This window comes from Thunnus maccoyii, chromosome 6 (assembly GCF_910596095.1).
Source record: "Thunnus maccoyii chromosome 6, fThuMac1.1, whole genome shotgun sequence".
NCBI classification, from domain to species: Eukaryota; Metazoa; Chordata; class Actinopteri; order Scombriformes; family Scombridae; genus Thunnus; species Thunnus maccoyii.
Genome location: NC_056538.1, coordinates 12,377,779 through 12,393,745, shown reverse-complemented (window position 1 = coordinate 12,393,745; position 15,967 = coordinate 12,377,779). Strand labels below are relative to the sequence as shown.

The following is a 15,967-nucleotide window of genomic DNA, read 5'->3' as shown; positions in this document are numbered from 1 at the left end:
TATGTGACTTTCTAAAAGTGATCACCTTGTGCACGTTGGGCAGCAGCACCACATCTGTGACCCAGAGGTCTTTGGGTCTGACTGTGCTGTTTTGCAGTCGATGTGTGTGCAGAAGAGACACGTCCTCTCCAGCCCACAGCCCCACAGTTCCTCCTTTACTCACCGTCAGGTACTGACCTGAACTCTGAAGGTACAACACCTGGGGAGATCAGAGGACATTACAAAACAACAACATCCCATCTAAGATTATTTTGGGGGATATTTTTCTCCTTTATTTTAAAGTCGAAAGTGTAGAAAGACAAGAAACGTGAGTAGAGAGAAGGGTGTGACACACAACACAGGTCCACAGCTGGAACTGAACTGTGGATGTCGCGATTGCGTGGTATGCATCTTAACCAACAGGCTACCAGGGCACCAACAGCAACATACTTTGACCTAGACAAGCATAGAGACTTGGCAAAATAACAGAAACCCCTCTACTGATCTCACACTATTGCAAAATTGACCTTCAGGACAGCTTCAGTGCTTTTCGTAGGCAATGTGTAACATTTTAATGTAACCTTCATGAGTAAAATTGAGGTCACAGCCTTTAAGATAAATTTAAAATATTTCAGATATCCTGTATTTCCTTTCCTACAATATGGAAATCCCAGAATCATGTTTCAACTTTTCAGTGAGACTGATGTTAAAAAAAAACTCTTTCTGGAAAAATACATTTTGTACCAAACGCTGGGCAGGTAGCATCAGTGGGTGCTTCAGAGCTTTTCGCTGAAACGGCTGCAGCTAAAAAAATTGAGAGCAGAGAGACTGAACCAAAGCAGTAAAGTTGCAGACAGTGAAACCAACTCAATGAGCTGAAAGACACTAAAAAGCTCCATAGAGCTGAGAGGAACTGCACAGTTGGGTGGTAATTGTATGTGGGTTTGTCACTATGAATGACGCCTTTTGTGTTATACATATTCATTTGATGCATTGTCAATTGTCACTTTAATAAGTGTTACGGACAGAGGTTAGACTCTACTGGTCAAAGTGACAGCAGTCTGTCTGTCTCTTTAAGGCCGATCTGTAGGGGTCAGAACCAACCTGCCGTTTGGAAAACAACTGACACAACACTCTGACATTTTGACATTCTCAGGATTGAAAGATTAAAATGGTGAGCCATCACTTTATCCACAGCAGTAGGCACTTTATACCGGCCGCTTCATTTACATATTAATTGATAGATGTTAAACTTAAAGGAGTCCAGAGGCATTTATCTCGAAAGAGGTGTGCCATTTTGATGAGCAAGAGCCTAATACTTTCCAACGTTTCCTAACACAATGTTTAATAATGTGGAATTTCATCCGGTCAGCAGAGTTTTGGATTCTCCAGACAGTCAATGTCAAAATGTTTTTCAGATAACACGCTGCAACAGATCATATGTTTAAAATGGACAACATGTTTTAACCCTCATACTAAACTGATCTCTGATTCTTAACTCTCTTAGAGGTCAGTGACCATTTACCTTTTGTACCGGGTCTCGATGTGGACAGGTCAAAGTGCGTGGTGGCTTCCAGCAAGGCACGTTACTAGTTCTGGTGTTCTTCACTTTATCAGAAAGCTCCAGTAAAAGAAAAGAGCACAGCCCTCCCCAGTCGACACGTCCTTCTTCCTTCACGGCATCGCTGTCCAAAAGGAGGCCACGGTGCTCTTGAGTGACTACCACGCTGTCAAACAGGAGGCCATATTCTTCCTTGGAGCCACGACCAACTGATGTACAAGCCAGATCAATGAATTCAGTTCTGGACAAGGACCGTGATTCGCCTGAGGTGTCCTGTATCAAGATCCAACACAATATGTCTACACACTGATGAACACAATGTACTGCAGACTGTTCTTGGGTTTCTGGAGCATTTCTCATGAGACTTGGAGGTGTGTTATTATGAGATACTGGTAAAGAGAGAGGTACAGTGTGAATTATAACACACTTCTTTAATTGTTGCCCACGTGAATTAAAAGGGTTGCAATGTGAGACTATTAATAAGCTGTTGAAAAAACAGACAAAGACTCACCAGGAAAAGGCTCTGTAGCTTTCTATAGTCTTCAGTGTTCATCCTGCTCTCAAGCTGTGCCACCTCCATCCTCGTTCCCATGGTTACAGCTCAGACCTGTCAATCAATCACCATCATACCAGACAAGGTCAGGAAGGTAAAGAGTGTGTATGTGGGTCTCTGCTAAAGACTCACAGTCAAATAATAGATTCCCCCGCATTTCTAGGTGTTACGTGACAAAAAAAAAAAACAGAAAAAAACGAGATGTTCCCGGCTTGAGTAATCCCTTAGTAACCTTCCATATCTGTTTCACAGCAGGTTGTCATGTCACCATAATCATACGGTGGAGTCAAGGCAGCGGTGGAGTTCTTTTGTTGGCTCTTTTCACTCTAGCCAAACATGTCTGTGTTGAACAGTGTGTAAAGGTCTTTCATTTTCAGTAGAAATTTCCCGCAGCTCAGGGGTTTTCAAAGGTGGGTGAATGGGTCCCCAAATCATGTCTCAGAAATGGTTTGAGGCAGCGGCAGGTTTCCAAAGCATGTCAAGTCACTGAAATGTCAGGCAATGTGAAATAAAATACTGAAGTAAGGCAGATGAGCAGCATGAATAATAGTGAGAATAAGAGGTAGTATTTGTTAAATTAGCCTTTGTAATGATTAAAAGCACTTTTGAGGTCTAAGTGTGACATGTGAGATGATGAAAATGTCTTCTCCACAACAGTACAAAGGGCAGCAGAGGAAAGAATAACAGCCTCTGTTTCATTTTTAGCCTGACATAAATGTTCATGAGACAAATTCAGTGGAAGTGGCATCAAACTGAGCTGAGATTTAGATGACAGGGTCTGTAATGAAAGCCAAAAAAATCAATGCTTTGCAGAAGCTGTTGTCTTTTTTCTTTTACAGTGCTGATAAACTGCAGCATGATCTTGAAATGGTAGTTGATCCACTTTTTTAATTACACCACTGGCAACAAGTAGTAGATTGCAACAGATATGTTTATGCTACACTAATTAATGGAAAGAATGATGAAACCTTGGGGACAATATTGTTCATGTTTTGTTTTTTTAATGGCGTGATCCCTTTTAATCAACTACATCCTGACTTGTTTTGTGGCAAGCAGCTGGCGTCAGTCTTTATGAGATTACACAAGTGCAGTTTTATAAAATTCACACAAACAGTATTTTGAGTTTATGCGTCACACACACTGCTGTTTGAGCAAAAGTAGAATATATCTAAGATTGACTTTTAATTTAATTTACTCTTGAATTAATTTATTTTTTATTGAAAAGGGACCGTGTACATTAATCAACATTCAAACAAATGTAAACATACATGAGTTAGCCAAAAGTCAGTCCCTTTGCCTGATGTTGTTACACATCCTAGAATAATATAAATAATACAATAAATACAATATGTACAACAGTTAAAAACATACTAAGCTGTGATTAAGAGCATATACAATACAGTTAAACAAAATCCAATAGCAGATGATACAGGTAAAGCGTGACTACAGTCATGTTAAAGGTGGATAAAAACAGCATCACTGTTGACATTTCTTAACATTACACTCAAATGAATAATAAGATGGAGAGTCTCTAATTGATTGTGGCACCGAATTCCATTAATGTGGTGCTCTGAAGGAAAAGACAGCCTGGGTAAATGCAGATTTTCTGATGGGGTATGTGCAGCCCCCCTGCACCTCTAGTAGTTCTGTTTGCAGTAGATTTGAAGTTGATGAAGCCAGACAGAGGAGGAGGAGGAGCTAAACCATGCATAACCTTACAAACTAGGCAGACATTTTTGTATTTGATGATGTTTTCCCAGCTAAGCAGATTATGCTCCTTTAGAATATGACAATGATGAAAACTGAATGGCATCTTGTCTAAAGTTTTAAGTGCTTGTTTGTATAAAGATTCCAGTGGTTTTAAAGCGGAAGAGTGTGTGTTAGACCAACTTATCAGACAAGAGGTGATGTGGGAGGAAAGCATTGAGTAGAAGTATATCTTAGCTGCCTCAGTTGATTGGAAGTTTCTGGTAAACCTGAAATTTGCCAAACCAAACTTTACTTTATTACCGACCCTTTTTATGTGGGTTTTGAAGCCAAGGTTTTCAACATGTTCAACTGTAATCAACATTGCTTAAGCCAGGATGTGACCTTCAATATAACATCTGTTAGCTTGATTGCAACCTCTTCTGCAGTTTTACTGTGAGTAAAAATGTATAAGACTGTTATATAATGAATTGAACTATAAAACATGCAGTTCAGTGCTGTCATATCTGTTGTCAAACAAAACCCACTTACCAGTGTTGCCTCTCTTCTTCCTTGATGGCCCCTTCAGGTCTTCAGTAAACCCTCTTAAAACTGTCACTGCTGGATTTCAGTTTGAGATTTATTAGAGTTGTACAGATCATCCACTGCTGTCAAACTGCCCAAAAAAAACATCTCAGCACCAAGTTATAGCTGCCTAATGACAGGCTCTACGCTTGGCAACATCACTGTCAAGTTAGCTCTAAGTTGCCAGGACTGTACACACACACACACACACACACACACACACACACACACACACACACACACACACACACACACACACACACACACACACACACACACACACACACACACACACACACACACACTTCAGTCAAGCTAGTTTTAATCATGGAGTCCAAATAGTAGAGCTGGACACACAGTTAATGACAAATTCAGACTTACCAAGACATCCAATTTCATCTCCTCAGCCCACAATAGGTGTACACAGCAAACTGTCCCAGACTCCCCATGCCTCGAGGTGGTGAAACACACTACTTCTTTTTTAAATGTATGACATTTCAAACAATCCTCAACCTTGGGTTAGTCCGCCTTGGCCTTGGCCGGGTCTTGTCAGTGGGAGATTCAGCTGATTGCAGGAGTCCGAGCTTTGTGTCCAGAGGTTTCTGTAAGCCAGCAATGTCTGAGAAGCAATCAACGCTAACAGCCCTGGCTGCACCACACACACCCACTGAGAGTTAACTAACTGCCCCCAGAAGCCCAGACAGTGGCAGAAGCCACACACACACACACACAAAAGCACAATTCTTTTCTTTTATTATGCCTCACTCTCAAAGACTCAGGCTAAGTTTCCTGGCAACCAAGTAGTCAAAAAGAGTTGTGTTTGTGAGTCCTGGCCCTATCGCCTGTATATAACACAATGTGTGTGTTTCTTCTATTCACAGATTAGGCACTGGAGAGAAGATAATCTGTGAGAGGTACAATTACCCCCTACACAGATATACAACCTGTGAAAGCACACAAAACACACCATAGCTACAGCAACACAATTCACAAGAACATTAGTATTCCACTGCCACTCATAAAAGTGTTCATGCATTGAAACAAAAAAAAAACTGGTGTGAACCTGGACCAGAACAAAAATAAAACACACATTGCTAGAGCTTTATAGTACCATTCAAATGCCTTTGAGAGGAGATCCTGTGGGTCACTTGTAGGTGCACGCACACAGCAAAAGAGGAAAAAGTCTGTTAGGGATTTGTTAAACTAAAACAAATGTATCACCTGTATTATTGTAAGCATGAACGCACACAAAAGCTGTACATTCAACACAGATATTATCTCTTTCCTCCCTCCCTGCTGCTGCTTCAGTGACCACGACCAATCCCTGTGTGTGACTTAATGGCCTGGAATAACCTGAATTAGCTGATTACAGTGGTCGTCAACGGTGACAGGATCAGAAAATTAGGTCTCAGCAATTTCAATAATAAAGCTTTAAAAATTAACACTATCACAATTGGATTACAGCGGTGCATGTAGGAGCCAGCACAGAGCCCAAAATAGTCCACCACAAATCCACCATGGAAAATCCACTATTATACAGGGAGAAGAATGAAGTTGCTGGAATGGGAAAAAACTGGTGCGGATCATACTGGGAGGAAAGAGATGCAGTCGAAGAAAGAGAATGGAAGGGCAACTAAGTGGAAATGAAACACTCATACAACAAAGCAAATCTGAAGAGACCCACTTTTGAAAATCTTTTTCAAACTCTTCCCAACTCTTGTTTAAGACTTCTAGAGGAGTTTCAATTCCCATTATTTTACATTTGGTTGAAGGAAAGTTGTCATGTCCATTGCAGTCAAACTTTCAGATTCACAGTCAAATTTGTGTAAACTCATCTAAATTTAAACTTTTGCTGCTTAAAAGTTCTTCTAGTCTGGATAAACTTTAAAATAAGTTGCTAACCATCAGTTTAAGGTTGTATTGTCCTGTATTCATGTCTGCCAGGGTAGCACTTACAAAAAAAATATCCACTCTTAGAGACCCTTGAATGTTAGAGATGGTCAGCACTGTACTCACTGTGATGAAGTACCGTTATACTCACCTAGTCGGTCTACTTGTTTGCGATTTCCTTCATTGTCAGAATGACTTTCAACCACATACAAATGTGGTTTGAAGGTACTCTTTAAGCCAACTTGTTTTTGAAGACTTGGGTGGGTCTACGATTGCAGCTGTGCCCCATCACTCGCCTGTGTGAGACAGTGGTACAAACCGGAGCCTATGACAGACTTCTCATTGACACAGAGTGACAGACATCAAAACCTGATCTTTTTTATTGTTGACACTGCAGGATTTCTGAACAATACTTTCTGATCAAAAACCACAAAAGCTTTGCTGTAAATATACAGTACATGTATGTATCAGTGTGATGTCATACCATCAGTGCTCATCTATGCTACTTTTACATGGGAAAAAGAAAAAAAAATCCACCCACAAATAATGAAATAAAAGCGGATCTTCTGTGAGTACAGTGCAGTGTAAATACATAAATCAATGTAAATACATATATATTTTTTCCCTTTTTCCTATAAAAATCCTTCAAATTAAACAGTCAGATAAGAAAAAGAAACCTCTTTGGTTGAACTATTCAACATTCACAAGTCACAAGTAGATATTGCTTCATTTTAAGGAGTCATGAGCCAAAAAAGTTTGGGAACTACAAACGCAGGCAAAAAAAACTTGACACACACATACACAGTACATATTATCGTTATAAGTCATTTTGGATCAGACCATTAACTGAACATTTCGTTAGCCTACATGATAATCGCATATAATAAAAAGCAGCGTGTTCTTTTGTATAGCAGATTTTCTAATGTTAAAGCTGGAGTGCAGGTCTCCTCCTTCTGGCAGTGAGGGTAATTACAAAAACACTGTCGACACATGCTAATGTCATAAGCTCCGCCGTAGCCTACTCTGTTGCTACTGTTGTGGCTGTGAAATGGTGGATAAAATGTTTTGAGCATCACACAACCCCCCGAAATGACCCATTTCACTATCAGAATTTGATCCATTCGGTCCGATAATATTTGCAAAGTCTAGAAGAGCCGTACAATTAAATGGTTTGATCATCATTCAAACTAGCAGAGGGCTAATCGGAAGTTAGCTGCTCAGCCAAAGTAAGCCTCTGGTGTGCTTGCTCTGTCCATAGAACATGTACAGTATGCATTCATCTGGCCAGCGTGGGAATGTCACCACCGACACAAGATTTAAAAACTCTGTTTAGTGTGAAATACAGAGAGAGTTATCTGGCGCTGATAGGCTTAATCAGCATTGTGTGAACTCGTTTGGCAAGGGCTTGAATATAACGGACGCTCATTTATCTGTAACAGTTCCGCACTGCAGGTTTAAGACTTAAGTAAAAAGAAAATCAACAAAGCTGGTGAGTTCATGCTCACCCGGATGGCTCGAGTTTTACAGTATGAAGCAGTAGGTTAAGACAAGAAAGGGCAAAGGACAAAGAAAGTAGACAGACTACCTCCATTTCAAATTTCCAAACTTTCTTCAGACCTTGATTTCAGATTAGATCAGATGAAAGTTTAGTGTGAGATTCACTGATACGCTGCCAAGTAGATGATACCACTGTATAAATCAATATGTTTTACATCAAGAAATAACATCAAAATGAGACTGGAAGTACAGAAAATGTGTTTGGAACTTCTTCATCATTGTATTTTTTAAGACTTTTGCAATCACAGAACTTTTAAGGACATGGGAAATAATCACATTTTCTGAATATTTCTTCAGACCTTCACAGAAATGAACAGAGAAGGAGAAATATATAAAGGAATGAAGAAATATCGACTTAAGAATCTGATAAAAAGAACAACATTAAAGAGAGTTAAAAATCCCTGGCAATTACTGTCAACCTGATTTGCTTTGAACCTCAAACCACCTGATCTCCCCTCAAAGCCACAGAATTATAAATTATACAGCCCAAAATAATAAAAATGTCTTTGCAAATTACAAAGCCTCATTTCATGTATTCTCTAATAAAGACGTCTTGTCTCTGTGCGTCATCTTCTCTGGCTTCTACACCACAGTCTTGAAGGCCTGCAGTATCATGTTGGTTTGGTGGATGAGCTGGTTGGCGCTGACAAACACTTTTATCACTCTGGAAACAACCGTGACAGAGACACAAGGACACACATGTCAATCATACAGCAAAGAAACCATGGCAACAATATCAGGATTGATCCAGGAAACACTTTGATCTGGCTGGAATGGAGAATGTCAGGCTTCAGAGAAAACAAGCCAGCATGAATTCACAGGAAATGGGTCAAGGGAATTATTCAGCAATGGTGGATTTGATAGAAGCGGGCCTGTGATCAAACGACAACCGTTTACATGGTGGTGACAGTGTGTGTGTGTGTGTGTGTGTGTGTGTGTGTGTGTGTGTGCTGGCATGTGCATGTACAGCTATAAAATGTGTTGATAACTGTGCGTGCATGTAAAAATGAAGAGGTTACATTGAACAAGTGAGTGAGGAGACAGAAAAGGAAGCTACAGAGGAAAATAAAAAGGAAAAACAAACAGAGAAAACTCCTAAAACAGAGAATAAACTAGAAAAAGTGTCATACTTTCCATCTTTGAAGAAAATTTTGAGAGTGTCGCTGAAGCTCTTGGAGTATTTCACAAACTCTTTCTTCTGCTGTTCCAGTGCCTAACCAATAAATACAGACAGCTTTTCAGCTCCACTTATTTCAAAGGAACTGTGTTTGTGTGTATGTGTTTTTTTTTTTCTTCTTCATCTATCTACTTACCCGTTTATTCTGATACTGGTATTTCCTGAAGACTGTATTAACTGTGTCTAGCAGCTCCTTTATGGCACTGGCAATGTCTCTGTGTATGACGCACACAAATAACAGCATGTTAAAAAAACAATATATTTCAAAATCTGTCGGTTTTCATCAGACAGTGATACCCTGAAACTAAAAGTTCTTTGATCCTGCTCGTTCCCTTTTTCCCACAAACACGGATTTCACCTTCAGCTTTTTCTCCCCTCGTATGCACTTGAAATCTGCCGCTTTGTAAATTTAATTTTTCAGCATTCCCTTTGAATAGATTTCATTTCTAAGCCCTCCGCTGGGTAAGTAACTTAAGCAGTGACTCACTAAGAGTATTGAATTTGATCAAAATAATGGCAAAGTGGGCCAAGAGAATGAAACGTCTTTGTTTTTCTCTCTTCAGTGTGATTGTGTGTTTATGTAAACAGTCTTGCAATGACTATTCAATGACATACAATAAAATGCCTAAATCAGCATTTACTGTACGAATGTTTGTCGCATGTTTTAATGATTTGATATATACATTTATGGTAGGTCATGACACCTGAGCCAGTTCCAATGGTTGATGAAGAATGGGAAGGTGCAGTTGAAAGCCCTGAAAAAGCTAGCAAGTGGACCTTTGAGTTAAGAATAATTTGTAACACATACTTTTGACACTTGACAGCACTTTATCCTGTGTTGCTATTTAAAATATAACTTGGAAAATGTCCCATTCACCATAAACACTGATTTTATAAACATAGCTGAACCATTGGGAGAAAAAGTGCACTGACTGTCAAACACATTCTGGATATATATAATCAAGCATCCCTTTTAAAAAGCATAATTATCAACAGCAATTACAGTTTTTTACCATTTTGCACACATATTGCATATAAACACAGTTACTTGAGCCCAGAAATGAACCAAAATTGTTTGTTTGATATAATGAGTGTCTGTATCATAAACACACATTGCATCAAACAATTAACAATTACAGAAAAAGAGTTTATCACCCACTGGAATAACTGGCTGAGATGTTTTCTGGCAATGTATTCAAAATGAGTGCAAGAAGTTTCACTAAAACTTTAATATAGAATTAAACCTGGTGTACATTACACACACACACACACACACACACACACACACGGAGCTGTCTTACTTGATGGTCTGTAGGAAGCCTACTCTGTCATTGATCTCATCTGGTATGGTGCTGAGGATGTGTTTCAGAGCTCGGGCCCTCTCATTCAGCTCCTGGAACTCCGGCTCTCGCCTGTCAATCATGAACTCTGAAAAAACACCAAGACGAAGAGAAAAATACAGATCTCTTAACTCCTCGGCGACAGGCACATCAATGCACATGCAAATAGCTACAGGGGACACTGACAAGAAGCATTTAATAATGGGAGCATGTGTGATAAAATGCATGTGTACAGTGTGGATGTATAAAATGGATACAGGATCAAGTATGCATGTGGGTACACACCCATTTCAGTGACAGTGTTAAGTTTGTTTGGTGAAGGTGCATGAGCCATGCAGGAGGTAAAGTTAAAATTCATCTTAGAGTGTGTGTGTGTGTGTGTGTATGCCTGTGTGAATTCATTACTACCATCAATCACTGTACACGGCACAAGGAATTCAATTACAGACAGAAACGAAAGAACATTTGAGAACAGGAACAAGAGTTGATTTGTGGAGAAACAGCTCCCCCTAGTGGATAATTGGACTCATGTAATATGACCAAAACACAGGCTGTGGCATCACAGGAACCAGAGCCAAGAGAAGTTGGTAAACATCCAGTATGTTAAAGTGTCCTTGAACAACACAGTCCCTGTCCTGCCTCCAGAAGACAGCAAGTAAAAGGGTGAACTTCCAAAATTGTAATGTTGGCATATACTTTTTTTTTTTGGTTATTGACTTAGTTGGTGGTATACATCATCCTACCTTCCACGTCTTCTGCGGCCATGCGAAGTAGAGACTCATAATAGTTGATATTTAAATTCTTCTTCTCCAGTATTTTCATAACAATGTCCTGGGTCAGCCCTGGGTTCTCCTTTTCTGCCTTGAGCCACAAAAACATACAATTGCACTGATAGTAATCACAGTCCGCCTCTGTGTTCTTATCTACACATCGATAGAGGGTTGCTAGTCCAAATGATTTAAAAAGTAAAGGTTTGGGCACAGTTTTTACAAGAAAGATGGCAGCTCATTTCATAAAATGTAAACAAACTAACAAAAGAAACTTTTTTTTTTACCTTTATAAAGGCTGCCCTCAATGTCTGCGCTGCTGATAAGTTGACTTCCTCCAACTGCAAGTTATAACACAAACACAAACACACACACACACACACACACACACGGCTTAGCTCTTATCGTGGCCTCTCTTCCGCCCTGAAATGTAATTCTGCAGACAGTACATACAAGTCAGACATCCTGCGATATCAAAGGAGGACATTGTGTTATTGTACTGTGAAAGCTGTGTTGAGTCCACCCATCTGTGTTCCTGTATTCCTCTGAGCTGATATTCTGGTATTACAGTGTGTAATTACCTCTGCCTCATAGTTCTGCCTGCTAGTTTGCACACCATGCACTCACATGTGTTGGTTTGAATTAAAGTTTCTTTCCTATTAAGGTTCACAGAAGGAATATAACATACAGTAAAAAAAACCACAAAGATTAGTCAGAAGTAAAAGGCCTTTGGCTATAGTTTGTGGAAATTGCATTTAAACACTTTTTGGCATTTTGCTTCTTTATTGGAGTGGACAGTAGAGACAGACAAGAAATGAAGGGAGAGAGGGATGGGGAGTGACGCTGCGGTTATACGGTCACCACCCCAAACCCATGACACCCATGAAAATTGTTTTCATAGCTGTCAAATTTATAGTGTTTGTCAGACTTTCAAACCATGTTCCTGTACTCTGCAGTACAATTCAATAAAGTCATACTTTCCCTAAACATAAAGAGCACAGATGAAGGTGTTAAACTGAACAGTACAAACTGATGTGTAATGTTTTGTGTGTGTGTGTGTGTGTGTTGATTTGATAAATGAGGCCCACTGTGTTGTTTTCAAAAGTATCCTCTATTGATTTTCTTTGTCATGTCATTTGTTTTGTATTTGTACATTTCTGTCACCAAAAAACTTTTTCTTTTAAGTACTGGTGAATATACTGGGATGTGTAAATGAAATGAACATACATGAAGGATAAAGATCAACTGCACACAACATGTATCTCATCAGGACTGCAGAACAAATATAACATTGGAGCACACAGTCACATATAAATACAGATACATCATACTGTAGACATATATACCCTCCACATATTAGCAGTTACACAGAATAACATGTTTATCACTTAATTATACTCTGATCACGTCATATTGCTATTAAACTACTGTATATATCACTCTTCTTCTTTTAGTCCTTCTTCCTTGTGAATTCAAAATTACCCTTCTACTCTTTCCTTGTTCCTTTTCTGGTACATCATAAACCTTCACTGAACCTTGCACAAAATCTTAAGCACTGTCCATCAAACATTATCACTAAAGCCACATTACAACCTTTGTCTGCTTGACCTGAATATTTACTTTCAGTGTCATCCTTATTACCCTTGTTTATTCAGTTCCTGTTTTTTTTTTTTTTTTTACTTCAACTGATATTCTGTATTCTTTACCTGGTTAAAGACAGGATACATCACGGTGTAGAGAGCCATAGAGACTCTTGAGGAAGTGTCGGCTTCATTCTTCATGTCCTCCATGGTCATCCTTGACCAATCAATGGCCCGTTACGTGTGCGCTTGTCCACTGATGCCAGTTTCACCGCATTCAATCACTCAAGGAGACTGACAGAATGGGAGCAGACAAGGACCTGAAGAAGAAGAAGAAGAAGAGGAAGAAGAAGAAGAAGAAGAAGAAGAAGAAGAAGAAGAAGAAGAAGAAGAAGAAGAAGAAGAAGAAGAAGGCAGGACAGGTGAACAAGCAGGGAGAGATAGATGGTGGTGAATGGAAATAACTGAGTTGGGAATTCACAAAAAGGTAATGTAAAATTGCACCATGGCTGCAATGAGGTGTCAGTTTAACCATTTGAATGTGAGGTATTCAAATGTTCTTGTATTGAAAAGAGAGGAAAATGTGGTTAATAAAAGATGGAATAAATTCATAAAATACATTTGTATAATGATTCCAACAATGCACCGGCTCTATTCCTTCCCATTAAATGTCATAAAATCCCATGTGTATGACTTCCCAGAAAACCTATCTGTCAGCACACATAATAATCACATAACATCACCAAAGCACGTTCTTTACTATTCCGCTGGGTGCAATGGTGACAAAACCGGCATGACTCATACCTGAATAAGGAACACCCTCTCCAATATTACTGCTGCAGTGAAAATATCAGTGTGATAAATAAAGCACCTTGGCATACATATTCAGTGATTCTTCACCTCATTTGCATCATAAGCAGCAAGCTTGTGAATCCTGCTGCTTAAAAATAGGGAGGATCTCTTTCACTGGCCTGTGTGTGTCTGTCATTTCTTGTCACACACACCCATCTGCATCTGACACCTCCAAGACCAGTTCTTCCTCAGACATTGTTTGCTGTGTCGTCATTCTCCACTCCGCTCATCAGATGCAACAGATTAATTCATCAAGGGCAGGGACACTTATTTACATACCAATTCATTGTTCATGTGCTATTTATTTTCAGGATTGCAGTGAATCACCTGACGCTGACTTGAAGTTCATTGGCCTTTTAGTTCATTAAAAGCTTCATTTGCCCTTTGATACCCACTATTGTAAAGCATAAGTTATAAATAGGTCCAGTGTGGAAGCGATTTCTTGTATTAATAGCTAACTAGGATTATTAGAGGTCAATGTCTTCATACAGGTGCAAGCATTTGAAAACAGCTACGACTAGGAGACAACAACTGACATAATTACATTCCTTTTATAGCCACAAAGATGCAATATACAATCACATCAGAGACCAATAGTATAATGTTGGAAACAATGGCAAAACAACACCGTTAATTTAAACACAGTCAGGTTCAGTGGCAGTCAGACAGTGCTTCATTACTTTTGGGATAGTGTCCTCTACTGGTTTCATAATCCTAGAAAGTCGACAAAAATAAACAGACCTACGGTGTTTCCTAGCAACCCGACTCAAATGGTCTACATAGGTGAAGGTCCTCGAATTTATATTCAATTGAGACAGGGTTTTTGCCTCAGCAATCAAAAAAGTGGAGAAATGAGCAATAACATTTAGCAAAGATATTTCCTGTGCAGAGAAAAACAGAATTGTCCTCCAGATTCTGAATAAGGGACAACTGGTGATAAGCATGGAAAGTCAATTAGTGCTATTTTTGGTAACTCCAGCACATGAAGTCAATTAGGCTTGTGTCAAAACCATTATGGATCAATTAGGGTTTAGTCAGTCTTCAATAAATTACACTAATGTCTAAAGATCTGTTTAAGATAGGCCAAGGTTTCGTCTATAGATGGAGCAACTGTGAAGACAGTAAAGTGGAGGGCAGGGGTATTAACTTTCTGCGTATATGACCCAGATCTCCTAACTAAGCATCTAAGTATAGATAATGGACTTTCCCATGGTGGACATCATGAAAAAAAATCATGATTTCTCCACTATATTTAGATGTGGTGATGTGTGCCTGGTTTATGGTCTTGTGTATGCTGGCTTACTGGTAAACCTTAATGACACACCTGAACGGTAATTTTATATAACAAGCTTTTCCTGCTTTTTATGTCAGTACAAAGGTGTGGTAATCTATCTCTTGAATCATTTGTGCAGACCATTAAAATTCTTTCTGGACAAAGTAGGCTGCAAAAGTTTTTGAAAAAGCACTGACCAGCCACAATGTCAAATGGCAGTTTTGAATTTCTGTGTCTGGCTCATTAAAACCATCAGGTCACTTAGAGCTCTGTAACAGGGGCCCTTGCATCAACATGAAGTAAATTACACTAAAAAGAATACTGCCATAACCCAGTGTGAGAGCACATTTACTGGCAGAGCACCATAATTTTGCTGTGGTGTTAATCTTTGAACCAAATTATCGAGCCTCTTCTTTACATTTTATGGTGCGCTCTTTGGCAGGACACTAAGATAAGTGTGAGCAAGGTCACTGACTTCAGTTTCCTATTTGACAACTGGGTCAACCACATCATAAGCTGTGACTCCTTTTCCATCTTCATTAATACACAAGTCTTTGCAGCAGTAGACAGCTGACAGTGATGTGAGATGGTGTCGACATGAACCCCAGCGTCCCAACAAGTTTGTCACTTAGCGCTAACTGACTGACAGTAGGCTATAATACCAATGAATAAGAGTTTGACACGAACCTGCGGTGAGATGTTGTCACGGAAGAGAAGACAAGCCGCTGTGACGGAGATGGGTAATGTTGAAAAGCGACCAATATCTAACTTAGGTAACGTTTAGCCTGCTAACATCAGATTAGCCGCTTAGAGCAGGTGAACAAGTCCGTCCTTAGCGAACAAGCGCGGCTATATCGCTAATTATCCGGTGATAAATAAGCGGTAAAATAAGAGATAAGACGACAGCAGGTAGATATTTGCTTATACAGGATACTCTGCCTTTCTTGTTGTGGGTTTGTGTCTCATTCAGGAAGTTTGCTGCCTGACAAAACTGTAGCCGAGAGAGCCGGTGTGGGCGGTGTTGAGTGCTGTCCGTTAGTATCGCAGAGAGGCTGTTTGTAGTTCTTTCGGCGTGTCTGCTCAATGCTTTGTTATCGCATTGGCCGTCAGAATAGACTTCAAATCCCAAACAGGAACAGGTGAAATATTTTTAACTCTTCCGATACT

The 15,967-nt window shown here is 39.6% G+C and overlaps 2 protein-coding genes across 2 annotated transcripts in view; both read right to left on the bottom strand.

Moving 5' to 3' along the window:
- Nucleotides 1–5,031, bottom strand: part of LOC121898855 (WD repeat-containing protein 49-like) — a 40,679-nt gene extending 35,648 nt beyond the window's left edge. The window contains exons 1-5 of the mRNA XM_042414317.1: nucleotides 4,746–5,031; nucleotides 4,332–4,400; nucleotides 2,052–2,147; nucleotides 1,505–1,813; nucleotides 26–199 (exon numbers count right to left, since the gene is read on the bottom strand). Coding sequence (XP_042270251.1) covers nucleotides 26–199; nucleotides 1,505–1,813; nucleotides 2,052–2,120 — 552 coding nt within the window. The 5' untranslated portion in view covers nucleotides 2,121–2,147; nucleotides 4,332–4,400; nucleotides 4,746–5,031. The remainder of the gene's footprint in view (nucleotides 1–25; nucleotides 200–1,504; nucleotides 1,814–2,051; nucleotides 2,148–4,331; nucleotides 4,401–4,745) is intronic.
- A 2,976-nt stretch (nucleotides 5,032–8,007) lies between these two features.
- On the bottom strand, nucleotides 8,008–15,868 carry pdcd10a (programmed cell death 10a). The gene is made up of 8 exons (XM_042414773.1): nucleotides 15,488–15,868; nucleotides 12,802–12,995; nucleotides 11,383–11,436; nucleotides 11,072–11,189; nucleotides 10,290–10,416; nucleotides 9,125–9,203; nucleotides 8,942–9,024; nucleotides 8,008–8,475 (listed from the first exon to the last, which is right to left on the bottom strand). The coding sequence occupies exons 2-8, from the start codon at nucleotides 12,889–12,891 to the stop codon at nucleotides 8,394–8,396; spliced, it is 633 nt and encodes a 210-aa protein (XP_042270707.1). The 5' UTR covers nucleotides 12,892–12,995; nucleotides 15,488–15,868; the 3' UTR covers nucleotides 8,008–8,393.
- Between the last annotated feature and the right edge of the window lie 99 nt (nucleotides 15,869–15,967).